The following is a 13,530-nucleotide window of genomic DNA, read 5'->3' on the forward strand; positions in this document are numbered from 1 at the left end:
CGTTTTTGTTAAAAGTGCGTTAATGTAAACTGCATTTGAAAGTGCTTTTTGAAAAAATTCAAAAGCTTTGTCCAACAGCTAAAGGTGATTCTAAACTGCATTTGGACTTAAAAGTGCTTCTAGCTCATAGAAGCGCTTTTTGGAGAAGCACCTGCCAGGTTCAATCTTTATCAAGCTAATAAAAATTTAAACGTATTTATCATAAGAGCAATTCTTACAAAAATACTTATGAACATAAGAGCTTCCTAGAGAAGCAATCCAGCTGGCGGCACCGAAGGCGTTTTGGGTTACACAAAAGCGTTCTTTTTGTCATACTAGAGGCAGTTCCAACTGGAACCCGAGCCTTCGCTTAGTCTTATTCGGGGGTGTGAGATTCTGGCTGCTAAGTTACGGCCAGGAGGTGCATTAGATGCTTTTGGTGGCCTTTACAGTGGAAGACCATAGCTACCCTACAAAAACGTCAACATTTAACTCCCCTTGCACTCCACATGTCCGAGTTTACAAGCGGATCTTCCAATCTGTTCCCTCCAAACTTCTTACAAGCTCATTGCATTCACTTCCCAGCTAGACATCACCTTTGTATTTTTCCATCATTTTCAGTTAGATCACGAGCTATCGATAACTTATTGTACAATCCACATCGTAAGGAAAACGGGTTAGGCAGGTTCGACGACCATTGCTTGTGCACGCTCAAGTCCGGTCGTGTTTGAGCATGAACAGCAGCAGATACAGCTCAAATAGTATTCCTGTTTAAATAAACGAATACGACTATCCATTTGGTATCTCAAATGAATTGCTACAATAATCAATCAATAAACGTGGACAAAAAATTTCAGTTGATTACATGTATGGTTTCTATTTTTCGCTGAACGGGTCTTGTAGAGCATCATCATCTTCTACTTGACTGAAATAGTAATGTGACGCCACACAAACAAGTATGTCCGTGAGGATAAGACCAGCCACATCGAAAACAAACTTAGGAGCAAATAAACCCCATACCTGCAAGGTAAACATGTGGCTATGAGCATATCATGGGAAAAAATTATCATGAAAAGAAGAGAGATTCGTGTTAGAATGACGTTACCATTAGATGCCGCCTATGCATTGCAACGCATATTATAGTGGCTGTGACCAAAGTGGCCGTGATGACCCCATAAATCATATACACCTAAAACATGAACAATAATCGACTCACTCGTGATCTTACTTAAGGAGTCCCTTTTGTAAAGATAAAGCTTATTTCAGTGGCAAACATATGATCTATATGCAAGCCAATAAACTTACTAGAGATAGTCGCGTGAGCATGAATTTCTTCCCTTTCTCGGTCTGACCCATGCGTGCAACAAGAAACGGAAGTCCAAATATTGGAAGGATGAGAGAAAAACCAAATGTGTCCATTGTAAGGAGGATTGCTTGGGGACCTAGGACGAACTCATCGAACCTGAAAATAATACAGGGTTTTAATAATCTAATCCACAGGGCAATGGATATAACTCCCACACTATGACCATTGACCACTAACAAAGGCAAAAGTGGGAGATCATCACTACTGAATTCTTTAGCTTTCAAAAAATACTTATCGGATACCTGTGACTCACCCAATAAATGCAGCGCCGTATCGGAGGCCATCAAAAGCACACCTGAAGGAAAGTTTGTTTTGGGTTATGAAACATAAAGAGGGCAAAAAATGAAGAAAACAATTCAAATATAATATACAAAATTCAACTCTTTTTGTAGGGACCAAACCAAAAGGATTATAAAAACTAACACAAAATGTGCTGACAAGAGAATCAGAAAACATGAAACCCAAAGTAGGAAACAAGCAACAAACCAATGACCAGTGCAGAAAAACAGGCACACAGCAAAAAGGCTCCATTGAGTTACAGGGACGGGATCAAGCGACGTATTCCAACTGCCTCCATCTTTGGCATCCAGTTCTATGTTATCCAGCCTCATTATGCAATAACCTGGCAAAAGTCAAAACAGAATTATTACATGTACCAAAACTTTGAGAACAAGAGCACAAATCATTTTATAAAACCTAACATGGTTTATCTCCAATGCAACAACTTCTACGACTGACCATGTATTCAAAGCAGGGCTAAAAGGTGAATTTTATTGGCCAAAACAATATCATTCAGTAGAAAAATAAAGCACCAAAACTATAAATAACTAAAACACGCACCTCCAATAAGGAATGCTAAAGCAATCCAGGGCCCCTGCTTTCCCAACAGAAGAATGACTGTTGAGCTCCAGGCAGAAAACATGGCCACTGTTTTAATATATAAGACTTTGCTGCAATCTGAGGATTTCCCCCTATTGAAAAACTGATTAAATGCCAGTAAAAACAACTGTCCAAATCCAATGGCATATATCAGTCGAGGAAGGTTATTTCTTCCATTGCCTTTAAGCACCTCGTCCAGATTCAATATGTTACTTTCTGAAGCCCAATGCACTGCTATTAGTATATAACTTATATTAGTTCCTATGACAATATACTTCCAAATCCCCTCAGAAGAGCTTCCAGTAATAGCCTTGCGCAGCAAGATTGCCAATAGAATCAGGGCAACTACTGGTAAAACTCCAGCGAGAATATTCCAAACTGGAAACCCTGAAGTGATCCTGAGCATCCATGAAGGATATGCATTAATAATTTCAGAACTAGGAGCCTGCTTTGACATTCCAACTTCAATAGTAAATCTGCAAATGGTGATCAGAAGAAGGAAAACAAATGCCTGCACTTACATCAGTGAAAAATGATCATTACAGGTAACAACATTTGATCTTGTTCTATCAGAAATGAAATCACAAACTTGTAACAGTAGGTCCACAAAAAATGATTAATAAGAATTAGGGTCTTGGGTGGGGCGCAGTAAAAGAAACTGGAGGTAAACAACTACTTACTTCTAAAATCATCTTCTTCTTCATGATTGAATATCGCATCTTAATCAGTCCAGTCGTGGCCAAAAGAAAGCATGCAGCTTTTCCTTCTTCCACTGATCTCAAGATTGACAATAAAGAAAAAGAGAAAAAGTTACTTTGCCAACATGAGCATTAACCACGGATTATGTGCATCCATATATAACTGAGCAGTAATTATTACTTACAGATAAAACTATTCGAGAGGAAGCTGCATGCACGCATCACCACCATAAAACAAGAAAAAATTAAACCAAAGGATATCCCAGAATCTCCAGATGAAGTAAAAGAAAAACCATATTGCTCTTTCACTTTCTTAATTGCAATAAAATGCATAAGAAGTGACATCAACATAATGCCAAGTCCAGCACCCATCATCTTTAAATTAAACTCGGTCCATTTGGAGCGTGCAAGTTCAGCAACACTTGCCAGGAAATCAGAATACAAATCAATTTGCCTCTTAAGAGTGGGCAATAATTCATTCTGGCTTTCCTTTTCATGTGACAGCAATTTCTTTGTAGTATGTGACCATTTCTCTTCTGCTTTAGCATACATGTCTGCTATGTGTAACAAGTCTTCGTGGGAAAATCCAATAACTGATGAAGCTGAATAAATATCTATATATCTTTTTACCTGAACACGAAGAATCCAACAGTTATTTCAGATAAATGATACACGAGGGTTAAATTTTTCATCCAAGAATTGATGAAGTACATTGACATAATATAAACTGCTAGAGTAATACCTGCCAAGAATTGGTGCAGAGTACATTGGCATAATTCAGCATCCATTGTTCCAACTTTGAATGACTTTGGGAATTGCCCACACTATCTTCAAAATTCCATGTTCCAGCACCTAAAGCGTATAGCTGAGGATTAACTCGCCCAATACTGAAAATAAAACAAATATAAGTGATATAATTCCTTGAACAACAAAAAGCTAAAGTAATGACACCGTGGTATAGAGGTGAACAATCCATTGGACATTGATTATTGTGATTTCTACATAAAAGAATTCAGAAATGAAGGAAGCCAACATACGTTCAGGATATGGAAACTGGAACAAATATTAGACGCCATATATTAGAAATCACATTTTCAAGCAAGTTACGCTTTGTGAAGGATCACCAGACATTGTCAACTGGACAGAAAGAGGATAGATTTGCAGTGTGCAATGCTCTCACAAACTGAGTACCATGAAAACAATGCAAACCAAACCCATATAATCCAAATGCGGGATCATTAGACCTCTCACAAAGATATAAACAACAACCCAGTTTGTATGACATTTTGCATATTAACAGGGTCTCAATAGGTTAACTACAGTGACAGCTTCATCCAATAGATTGCCTTACAGTCTTTTATTTATTTTTTTATTTTTGGTCTGGAAATGAGCAACCTGGTAAAATGTTGTCCATATATAAGCAGTAAGCACTGGCTCAAATAAAGGAAACGAATGTTGACTTCATGGCCATTGAATGTTTCATTTCATTTTTAATCGAAAGTATTGGCTTGCCCATGGTATAATATAGTGTAGGAAAAAATAAGAAGCCGAGGTAGTCATGTAATGATCAATAAAATCAATAAGTAATGACAATCATAATGGCGAAACTTAAACTGACAGGATGCTTACACTACACCTTCCAAAAGGAAAGGGGATACCAAGAAGCGCTGATATTGTCACTGCAAAGTCAAGCTGCAGAGAGTGACTTGACTAAGGATGGGTGATTGGCAAGTAAGACAAAAGAACAAATATATTAACCCATTCTTACCTGCTGGAAGGAACTGGCACATATATTCCTCCCATCCTGAAGCCAAACAATAAATACTTTAATCAGAACAAAAAATTAATTTATGACTCATAAAAACCTAATTAAAAATGCCATTTGAACAAAGAGATTTTCTTCTTTAAAATTCTCTTAAGGCTAATAGGACTCATACCCTATGGAGAGTCTGAAAGACAAATTAGTTTTATGACCAATCTAAGCAAGTTTCATCAATCCCTTTAAGTAATAGGCAAAATTAGTTTTTGAAAATTTAAATTATTTAATTGTCCAACCATTTTGAATGTTTTTCTTTTTCATTTTCAACGAAATCAATCTTGAGCCTCCATAAAGTATAAGAGAAGAATAGCAAAGGGAGCAACTCATTCGTAGGTAGAAAATTTCTGTTGTACTTTGGGGGAGAGGCAGTACCAAGTCTAGTTCACAAGATGAAGTATCACACTCTAATGGTATGGGAGATGGAGGATTCTTAAAGCTCACAGCAAACATGGATGTCTCAACCTGCATTGTGTTTTATTATTAGCACGAGTAAAACAAAATAAAAAATAAATAAGCATTAAGAAAAACATGTTTTGATACGTACCTCTTCAGCACTTCCTCCACCATGATCTCCATTCACAGTCTGACCATGATCGCCCATCACAAGTAGAAGAGTATTCTCATGTATGCCCCCTGGCGCAGACTGCCTCTCCAGTGCTTCAACTACTTTCTAAAGCAAACTGATCAGTTTGTTGAGGAAATTAGGGAAGGATAGATAAAAAGGCTAGACCTATAGGCTATAGCACATTATTAGGTGAACAAGGCGTAGTAAGGGCACCAAGCAGCAAAATGTAAGTTCCTAAAAGGCTAAAACTATTCAATATTTTGAAAAAATGACCCAAAGGTTGGAACGAAAAGGAACCAAATTCAGAAAGTTGAGGGAGAATCATAATTTCAATAAAAATCCCCACGTGTTTGGGCTTCAAAATTATACTTTCATTGCTTATCATGGAAGAAAAGCGAAAAAAACACATAAAAGATATCATAAAAACTGGGTAATTTATCACAGGGAGCCAAGTAACAGCCAACTAGCAAGTAAACAAGAATTAGGAATCCATGGAAGCAAAGCGTCCAATGAAGAATACTTGCTAAGAGCAATTTTCATATGTGAGTTTGAGGACTTACCAGCAAGACATTGTTATATTGCTCCAACTTTTCTATCATTTGCACAGAATCAACCCCAAATATGTGCCCAGCATGATCCTGAGCAATGAGAAAATTTAAAATAAATAAATAAATTATACACAGCTTTCATTAGAAGAACATAATCTGCTTCTTGTATGAAGCCCTTAGAGCAGGTGTATACAATTGGAAACAAAATATCCAAATCTATTTATCACTGCAAAAAGTAAGCAAACAAACTGTACCACTCCAAGAAAGTGTGCGATAAGAACATCCCAATCTTCTTGGTACAAGAATGGAAGAAGGTGGTCAATGCATCCGTTGTCCACCTGGAACAGAAAGACAAATTACTTCTAGCCATGATCATATTCAACAATATGACTGAATTCAAGGAAGGTTAAAAAATTTGGAATTTTTTTGTAAGGCATACCGTATCAAGATCTCTAACATTAAAAGAGGGGTAAGGAAAAGATTTTTCAAAGTGATGAGGAAACAACTGCGTCCATGTATCATCACCCATCATCACAACTCGCTTTCCATTTTTAGCCAACTGCAAGTAGGTCCACGTTTCAGATTGACAACAATAAGAAGTTCTACAAATTGAAAACAAAAAAAAAAAATTACTATTCAACACAAGAAATTATGCCAAGTAAAATCATGGGAGGGGGAGAGAGCAACCTGATGTATCAAGTTATCTTCAACTATAGCCGGAGCACCAAAGCTGTTCCCAACATCAATAAAAGTCGGCAATCCACCAGTTGTCAAGCCCTAAAAAACATTGCAAGGGAAGCAATTGATAAAGTTAACATCCATCCTTGGCACGAGGCCTGCAAACAGGCTCTAATTCACCAAATTCGAAATATCAAAGCATGCATTGCTTTACCCTAGAAACGCAAACTAAAAGCATGGAACAGCAAATCATAATCCATGAAAGGATAAGCTTAAAGTGGTGCACGAGGCATTGTGCAAAGCAACCATCTTGAAGCTAACATTACAATTTAGAACAAGCAAGCGAAAAAGCTAACCTTCAAACGCTGCAAACTCGTCGTGGGCGGATCAGCTATGGCTTTGAAAATCCGAGCAGACGATGCATTTCTAGCTGCCAGGTCTTGTATAAGCTGTAATTTGTTCATCCATGGCTTCAATTCTGCAACATAACATTTATCAAGCACTCGACTTTACAATCGCAATCGCATTGCAGGCAATGACTAATGGAGTGAGAATTGAGAATGCTAACCCTGAAAGAAAGTACTCGGAGCTACAAAATCAAACCTGAGAAAAACAAAGAGATTAACAAAACTGAGATTGCCCACATGATTTTCTTCGATAAATTTGATAAATTTGAAACGGGGTTTACCTGAGAGCGTCGAAAACGATGATTACAAGCCGCCCAACAGCAGGCTTGCTCCAGCAACGCTGCTGATTCGGCTCAACGGTGTCATTCCGGTTCTGGGTTTCTGGAACGGAGTATGAGCAAGGCGATTGGGAAGCGTCGGAGCAGTTGCTGTAAAAGGGAAGCTCCGTCCGGGTGAGAAGAAAACCTCTGGTGAATAAGAGAATGGCGACGACGTGAAGCGCCATGATCGCCCAGTGAATCCATATTCCTTTACCCATCTTGCAAGAATTGCAGGAAGAAGAAAGGGTCGCTGGTTTCTGGGTTTCTTGTGAGATCTTGTATTTAAGGGCAGTGATTGCCGCGCGTTGATGGCGTTTGATTCAGCGGGCTTTCAATTTTCAACTCTCTGTTTTTCCTTTGACATGTTCTGATTTAGTTTCCAATAATTAAATGTTCTTACTGATATTCTTTTCTTTATTGATAGTGAAAACTGTCAAATTCGATTCTTAGCAAATGTGAATTTAAATAACAGTAATCATGTTGTTTTGAGTTGTAATAATTTTTTAACAAAAAAAAAATTCTGATTTTAATTAAATTATAAGGTTTCAAAACACAATAGTACTGCACACGGTTTGTAACTCAATAGAGTTATTGAGCGAATAACTCAATACAGAATCAAAGCCAAAGCATGTTCCCTTGACAAATTTGAAAACATTCTTCCGGCAAGGCTTTTCTTTTCTTGTCAATCCGTCAGTCAGTCAGCTGAAATCGCTCCATTTTATCGTCGGGATACAACTTCACCGTGTTAAAAATGAAGATTCTTCTTCCATGGATGCACACCCTATAACGGTGCCACGAGCTGACCCAATCATCGGTCTAGTTTCCCTCCATTTTAATGGCTTAGCCGATGGATTGCAAACCCTCACCAAACCCAACTTCACAATGTCAAACCTCCCGGCACCAGATTGTTCCCACTTGAGAGCCTTCCCTCCCAGTACATATAGTTCGTGCCTTAAGGCAGCAAAACCGTAGCCAAAAGCCTCCAGCGGCCGAGGGTGATCATGAAAAATCACCGACGGAACTGAGCCTACGGTGTACCACTCTCCCTTTTCAGTATCCCTTGTTTTAATCAAGCTCTCGCCCCAGTCTACAACAGTATATATTCGATTATCTCCGATCACCTGAGCTGCAAATTGCATTGCCCTAGAAAAAGGCCAGATGTCTTCCACAGTGCGCCATGTTCCATCGGATGGAGTAAAAACCTCGGAGGTATTTTGGTCTGGCAGGCCTACTTGATCACTGAGAACATGAAATCTGCCTTTGCATGACAAGCCTAAGCAGTCCATCTGAGGATTGAGCATGGGTGGCAACTCCTCCCATCTGAAAATTTCAACAGTTATAACTCGATTTAAGAATTACCAGATTAGGAAAGAAAACAGAAGAAAGAAATACAACTGAAATCAGTTGGCTATAATATTATCACAAACACGCATCCACGCATACATGTTAGGTCATATCTGCTATTAATACCGTCGGGCCTCACTTTTAACGAGGGGGGGATCAAGATAAATATAAGAAAAGTCAGTAATTTACCAAACTTCAAGGAAGACTGAAGTAGTTTGCTCAAAAAGAAACGGCGAAATGTAATATAGCAAGAAATGAAAAATGAAAAACTTTTCCATATGTAAAAATGACAGAAGCAGTGATAGTAACATCAGATCTCAGACATTAGTGCCAAATATAGGAACATACTTATTAGCCACAGGATCATAAACCTCGGCAAGAGCAAGCCCTCGGGTGCAAGATACGTTGCGGCCCCCAACAACGTAAATTTTACCAGAAACAACACTACATGCAAAATGAGTACGCGGTGTAAGCATGCTTGCCACACTGGTCCATTGTTTCTTAAACGGATCAAACTGCATCACCTCATTTGTTACCAAAGACTTTTGGTGGGGAACCGGTGGATCATTCTGCGCATAGGACCCTCCAATAACGAAAAATCGGTTGCAGACAGCAATACCTGAAAATCCAAAGTGTTTCCAGTCACCATGAGCGGTGGGAATCTTTGGCAAAGGATGCCACCTATCAGCTTCAGGATCATAAGCAACCCACTCATTGTAAGATCCTTCTGTAAGAACAAACAGCCAGTCACCGCACCATCCTTTTCTAGCTTTATAGTTGGCATAGTCCGAGCTGCGTAATAAATCTCTCCACGTCTTTGAGACAGTTTCAAGCAATCCATGGTACCCATGAGACAACTTTGCCAAGCATCTCAACGCCAAATCATCAGACAATCCAGGAATAATACATCGGTGCAAAGACTCCCTATATTCCAAAAGATAAACCAACCAAATCCTTGAGACCGAATACTGGAAAACCGAATAAATGGAAAAACTACATGCATATGGAACTATAGACAAGATAAAGGCCAGTTCTTTGAAAGAGCAACAATTGTATTTACCAAATATAAACTAAAAACTAAAACCAACAACAGAAAAAATGATTTTATGTAGTAACAATCATATAAGAGTTCATTCATCAGCTCAGATTCGGAATTTCGAAGTGACCCATTACACCATTTCTAAAAATCTTAAGCATGGCATTGTTACTGAGAAAAATTGATATGTTAGTTGAGAACTGAGAGAAACAATTTCTTACATATTTTCAGTATATCCAGAAAAAAAAATGGCTCCTTTTGGTTATCAACCTGAAATGGGCATCGGCAACTCCGCTACAGAAATCAAATACCAATTTGAAAATCAAACCCTTCTGATGAATATCCTGCAATTTTGAATTGGGGTTCAGATAACTAAGCAGAAATACAAAATTCATTCATTAAAATTGAGAAATATGTAAAAAATAAAATAAAAAAATTCAATGGGGGAGAAGACTTACAGAAATAGCAGGTAAATGGATTGTTGGCCTTCTGGATTCTGGGCAGAAAATCAAATCCAAGCTAGCTTCTTTGCAGTTTCAGCGGCTCCAATCCTCTGTGGCCCTCACACTTACTTTCAGAAATGCTTGATTCAGAAAAAAAAAAGAAGAAGATGGAGTTGGGGATAAATTGGTTTTTTCCTTTTACTTTTCGTGACGACCTAAATATTCTTTTGTTGATGTAAACATAATGAATAACATAATCATGTACTCCCCTCGCTATCCCTACCAAGGTATTAACTTGGCTAATCAATATATAAGGAGTTCTTCTTAGATGTTTGTGGAATTGTAATCAAATAATCAGAATCACTCATATTATAAACTATTTAATTATCGATTTGTATAAAAATATATGATCGGATGTAATAAAAGTATTATAAAATATTTATTTATTTGTTACAGTTGATTGACTAAACAATCTTATTTTTAATTAAATTTTTTGTAAAAATAATCTCGACAAAGTGATTGATAATATGAACGATACTGATAATAAAGATAAAATACCGTAAATTGATATCATGATATTTTGAGGAATAAGCCCTCCTCGACGTATTAATAAGAAAGCTGATGATCGAACTGAAAGTCGGTGAGATAGATCAGATGAAGATCATCCTAAGACACTACTAAAAGAAATTCATTCTTTTATCATTTAGTCTAGGTAATATCGTGTGTTTAAAAAAAATTAATAATGGAGGTAAAATTTTAGGAAAACTAATGAAAAATATTTGAAAGTTTTGAGTTTTAATGATAAGGATAAAATAAAAGATAAAATGAATAGTACTAGAATTAACATTTTAGTGTAAAAATATGATTTTTCGTTAAAATGAACAGTATTGTGAGCTTGGGTCACGAGTTAATGGGCTATCTTATGGTTCGGCCCATTTCTTAACATAACCCACGAAACTTACGGAAGCCTCTCATGCACGCGCAGGTCACGTGATCAGAGTCCTACAAAATAAATCACAGAACTGAAAAAAATTGTAACCGCCAAGCGGAAGCGTCTTGGACTCTCTGGAAGGTGCTTTTCGTGCGAACCAAGAAGCCAAATCGATTCGAGAGAGGAGGCCGTTGCGCTCGAAGATCAACCAATCCAACGCAGCTCGAAGCTCAAGAATGGTGATTGGAAATCGAAGGCCGCGATCGAACGGAATGCTGCCGCTGCTGGCACTTCACGCCGTCAGCGAGTATTACAGGCTCGACCGGAAACCGCGCGTCACCGCCGGACTCATCGCCGCCAACGCTCTCGTCTACTTGCGTCCAGCTTTTCTCGACCATATTCTTCCATCTATTCAAGAAGTCGGGTTCAATCCTCATGTCATCCTCAAGGTAATTTCTCATTTCTTACTCAAAACCCCCCAAATTGTTGTAAATTTTTAATTTTGGCCCTTTTAATAATTCCATATATGCAATAAAATTTGAATTGTAATATTTTGGTAGATTGTTCTACTAATATTATATGAACAATGTGAATAATAACCCATTTTTGTTACTCTTTCCAGTTTATTTTTCACATTTCTAAATTATGAAAAACCCCAAATTGTTTGTAATGTGCTAATTTCGGTCCTGTCCATGTATATGATGGAACTTGAAATATTATTTTCTGTTAGAATTTCTAGAAAGCCACAACCTTTTTGTTGTTTTGATTTCATATGTCAGTTGGGTTTAATGGGTTCATTGTATATTAATTTGGGTAAGTTGTTTCTTTTTTTTCTGCAAATTTTATAGTTTTGATTTTATATGTGAATTGGGTCCGTTATACATTGATGTGGGCAAACTGTTTTTGCAATTGGTTTGAACAGTATGGGGACTTGAAGCGGTTCTTCTTGTCGCCGTTCTACCACGCTGGAGAGTCTCACTTGGTTTACAACATGCTCTCCCTGTTATGGAAGGGGATTCAGTTAGAATCTTCAATGGATAGTGCTGAATTTGCATCCATGGTTGCTGTCCTGCTGGGTATGTCCCAAGGAATGTCTCTGCTGATTTCCAAGTCCCTACTCATGTTCTTCGACTACGACCATTCTTACTACTATGAATACTCTATTGGGTTTTCTGGGGTTCTCTTTGCCATGAAGGTTGTGCTCAATTCACAGACTGAGAACAGTTATGTGTATGGAATTCCAATACCGTCTCATTATGCTGCCTGGGCAGAATTAGCTCTTGCCCAAATGCTGGTACCTGGTGTCTCTTTCATTGGCCATTTGGGTGGAATACTTGCCGGTCTTGTCTATATCCGGCTGAGGGGTTCATATAATGGTTCTGACCCGCTTACTGCTATCTTCAGAGGTGTTTTTGGTGTGCTGAAATGGCCTGTGAGGTTTTTACAGCGCATGTTTCCGCGGAGGCAAATATCCGGGAGAGGACGTGTTGGTGGGGGTCAGAGAGGAATGTCTGTAACTGGTTTCTGGAGGTGCCATGCTTGTACGTATGAGAATTCTGCTTGGCTAGATGTATGTGAAATGTGTTCGACAAATAGGAGAGGGGATGGCTATGGCAATGGCAGTGGCAGTGGCATTTCACCTCGATCACCACATTATTCCGGTGACCTTACTTTGGAAGAGTTACGACGGCGGAGGTTGGAAAGATTTGGTAGATGGTAGGGTCCTAACTCATGAGGCTTGTTACAGATGCCAGGTGGTGTTGGCAATGCAGGACATGTAAATTTAAATACCCCTTCTTCCCCTCTTCCCCTCTTCCCATTTCATTTGAATGTTTCTATCTGTCATCATTGCTCGCACCTGATCTTATGCTGTTCTGTCGATCCATTTGATTAAAACTTTGAATGTGTTGTCTTGAGCAATCTGATATTTGAGAATTCTATGGTCGTAGGATGGCATGCTTTTATGTTTTGTGTATGAACGTATATACTTCCAAAATGCTATAAGTAGGAAGAGTTGATGAAGGTTACTTGATTTCTATAGAGGAAGAAAGAGTTGATGAAGGCCACAGGAGGATTTATCTGATCATATATATCATCAAACATTTGTTAACGGTTGAGATTGATTTGATGAGAAAGTTTATACGCTAAAGGGAAGTAAGAGAGCATGGGTGGTCAAGAGAGTTTCGTCGATCAAATTATGGAGAGAACGAAACTATTTGCGGAGAGCAAATGGGTGCCAGGAGCCTTGTCTACAATAATTCAGAGAGGGAATCGACTAAAATAATAATTCAGAGAAGGAATCGGCTAAAATAAAATTTTAGAGAGCAAATTGACCATTTGAAGAATAATTGGTTTCAAAGAATAAAATTAAGCTTGATCCCCCTGTAACACTTCTACAGAAGGCCGAAAAATTGAGTGTGACATTAATAATATAGGAATTAAATTTATACAATAGGTCGGAAAATTTAACTGCTAGGAAAGTGGTTTTTAATTTGAGTTCAATATATTAGATTTATG

The 13,530-nt window shown here is 38.1% G+C and overlaps 3 protein-coding genes across 4 annotated transcripts; 1 reads left to right on the forward strand and 2 right to left on the reverse strand.

Annotated features, from left to right (window-relative positions):
• Positions 1-12: 12 nt before the first annotated feature.
• LOC103950353 (GPI ethanolamine phosphate transferase 3) lies at positions 13-7,647 on the reverse strand. Of its 2 annotated transcripts, XM_048574692.1 has the most exons (21): positions 7,221-7,646; positions 7,101-7,135; positions 6,889-7,010; positions 6,542-6,631; positions 6,294-6,413; positions 6,109-6,192; positions 5,867-5,944; positions 5,286-5,411; positions 5,114-5,203; positions 4,691-4,726; positions 4,559-4,614; positions 3,665-3,809; positions 3,108-3,552; positions 2,905-2,996; positions 2,186-2,735; positions 1,832-1,967; positions 1,599-1,640; positions 1,285-1,441; positions 1,085-1,168; positions 845-999; positions 13-746 (listed from the first exon to the last, which is right to left on the reverse strand). In XM_048574692.1, exons 1-20 carry the CDS (start codon positions 7,475-7,477, stop codon positions 856-858), a joined length of 2,889 nt encoding a protein of 962 aa, XP_048430649.1. In that variant the 5' UTR covers positions 7,478-7,646; the 3' UTR covers positions 13-746; positions 845-855. The 2 variants fall into 2 exon arrangements, with proteins under 2 accessions (XP_048430649.1, XP_048430650.1); XM_048574693.1 differs by lacking the exons at positions 13-746; positions 845-999; positions 1,085-1,168 and having other exon boundaries at positions 1,300-1,441; positions 1,588-1,640; positions 7,221-7,647.
• A 111-nt stretch (positions 7,648-7,758) lies between these two features.
• On the reverse strand, positions 7,759-10,367 carry LOC103950354 (F-box/kelch-repeat protein At1g16250). Its single transcript, XM_009361550.3, has 4 exons — positions 10,098-10,367; positions 9,861-9,983; positions 8,952-9,527; positions 7,759-8,579 (listed from the first exon to the last, which is right to left on the reverse strand). Coding segments are annotated over exons 2-4 (1,161 nt in total). The 5' UTR covers positions 9,863-9,983; positions 10,098-10,367; the 3' UTR covers positions 7,759-7,996.
• Positions 10,368-11,097: 730 nt separating this feature from the next.
• LOC103950355 (rhomboid-like protein 14, mitochondrial) lies at positions 11,098-12,977 on the forward strand. The gene is made up of 2 exons (XM_009361551.3): positions 11,098-11,462; positions 11,936-12,977. Exons 1-2 carry the CDS (start codon positions 11,250-11,252, stop codon positions 12,731-12,733), a joined length of 1,011 nt encoding a protein of 336 aa, XP_009359826.2. The 5' UTR covers positions 11,098-11,249; the 3' UTR covers positions 12,734-12,977.
• Positions 12,978-13,530: the final 553 nt, after the last annotated feature.

The sequence above is a fragment of a genome, unplaced genomic scaffold (genome assembly GCF_019419815.1).
Source record: "Pyrus x bretschneideri cultivar Hongxiangsu unplaced genomic scaffold, Pyrus_bretschneideri_v1 Contig74, whole genome shotgun sequence".
NCBI classification, from domain to species: Eukaryota; Viridiplantae; Streptophyta; class Magnoliopsida; order Rosales; family Rosaceae; genus Pyrus; species Pyrus x bretschneideri.

What these genes read in the sequence shown, in the direction of transcription:
- LOC103950353 (XM_048574692.1), bottom strand. Translation starts at nt 7,477, where the DNA reads ATGGGTAAAGGAATATGGATTCACTGGGCGATCATGGCGCTTCACGTC. An exon ending in AAGATAACTTGATACATCAG is followed by an intron (nt 6,414 to 6,541) that starts GTTGCTCTCTCC and finishes ACCTACTTGCAG; the next exon opens with TTGGCTAAAAATGGAAAGCG. An exon ending in TGCATAGGCGGCATCTAATG is followed by an intron (nt 1,000 to 1,084) that starts GTAACGTCATTC and finishes TTTACCTTGCAG; the next exon opens with GTATGGGGTTTATTTGCTCC.
- LOC103950354 (XM_009361550.3), bottom strand. An exon ending in TATGATCCTGTGGCTAATAA is followed by an intron (nt 8,580 to 8,951) that starts GTATGTTCCTAT and finishes TGAAATTTTCAG; the next exon opens with ATGGGAGGAGTTGCCACCCA.
- LOC103950355 (XM_009361551.3), top strand. Translation starts at nt 11,250, where the DNA reads ATGGTGATTGGAAATCGAAGGCCGCGATCGAACGGAATGCTGCCGCTG. An exon ending in ATCCTCATGTCATCCTCAAG is followed by an intron (nt 11,463 to 11,935) that starts GTAATTTCTCAT and finishes TGGTTTGAACAG; the next exon opens with TATGGGGACTTGAAGCGGTT.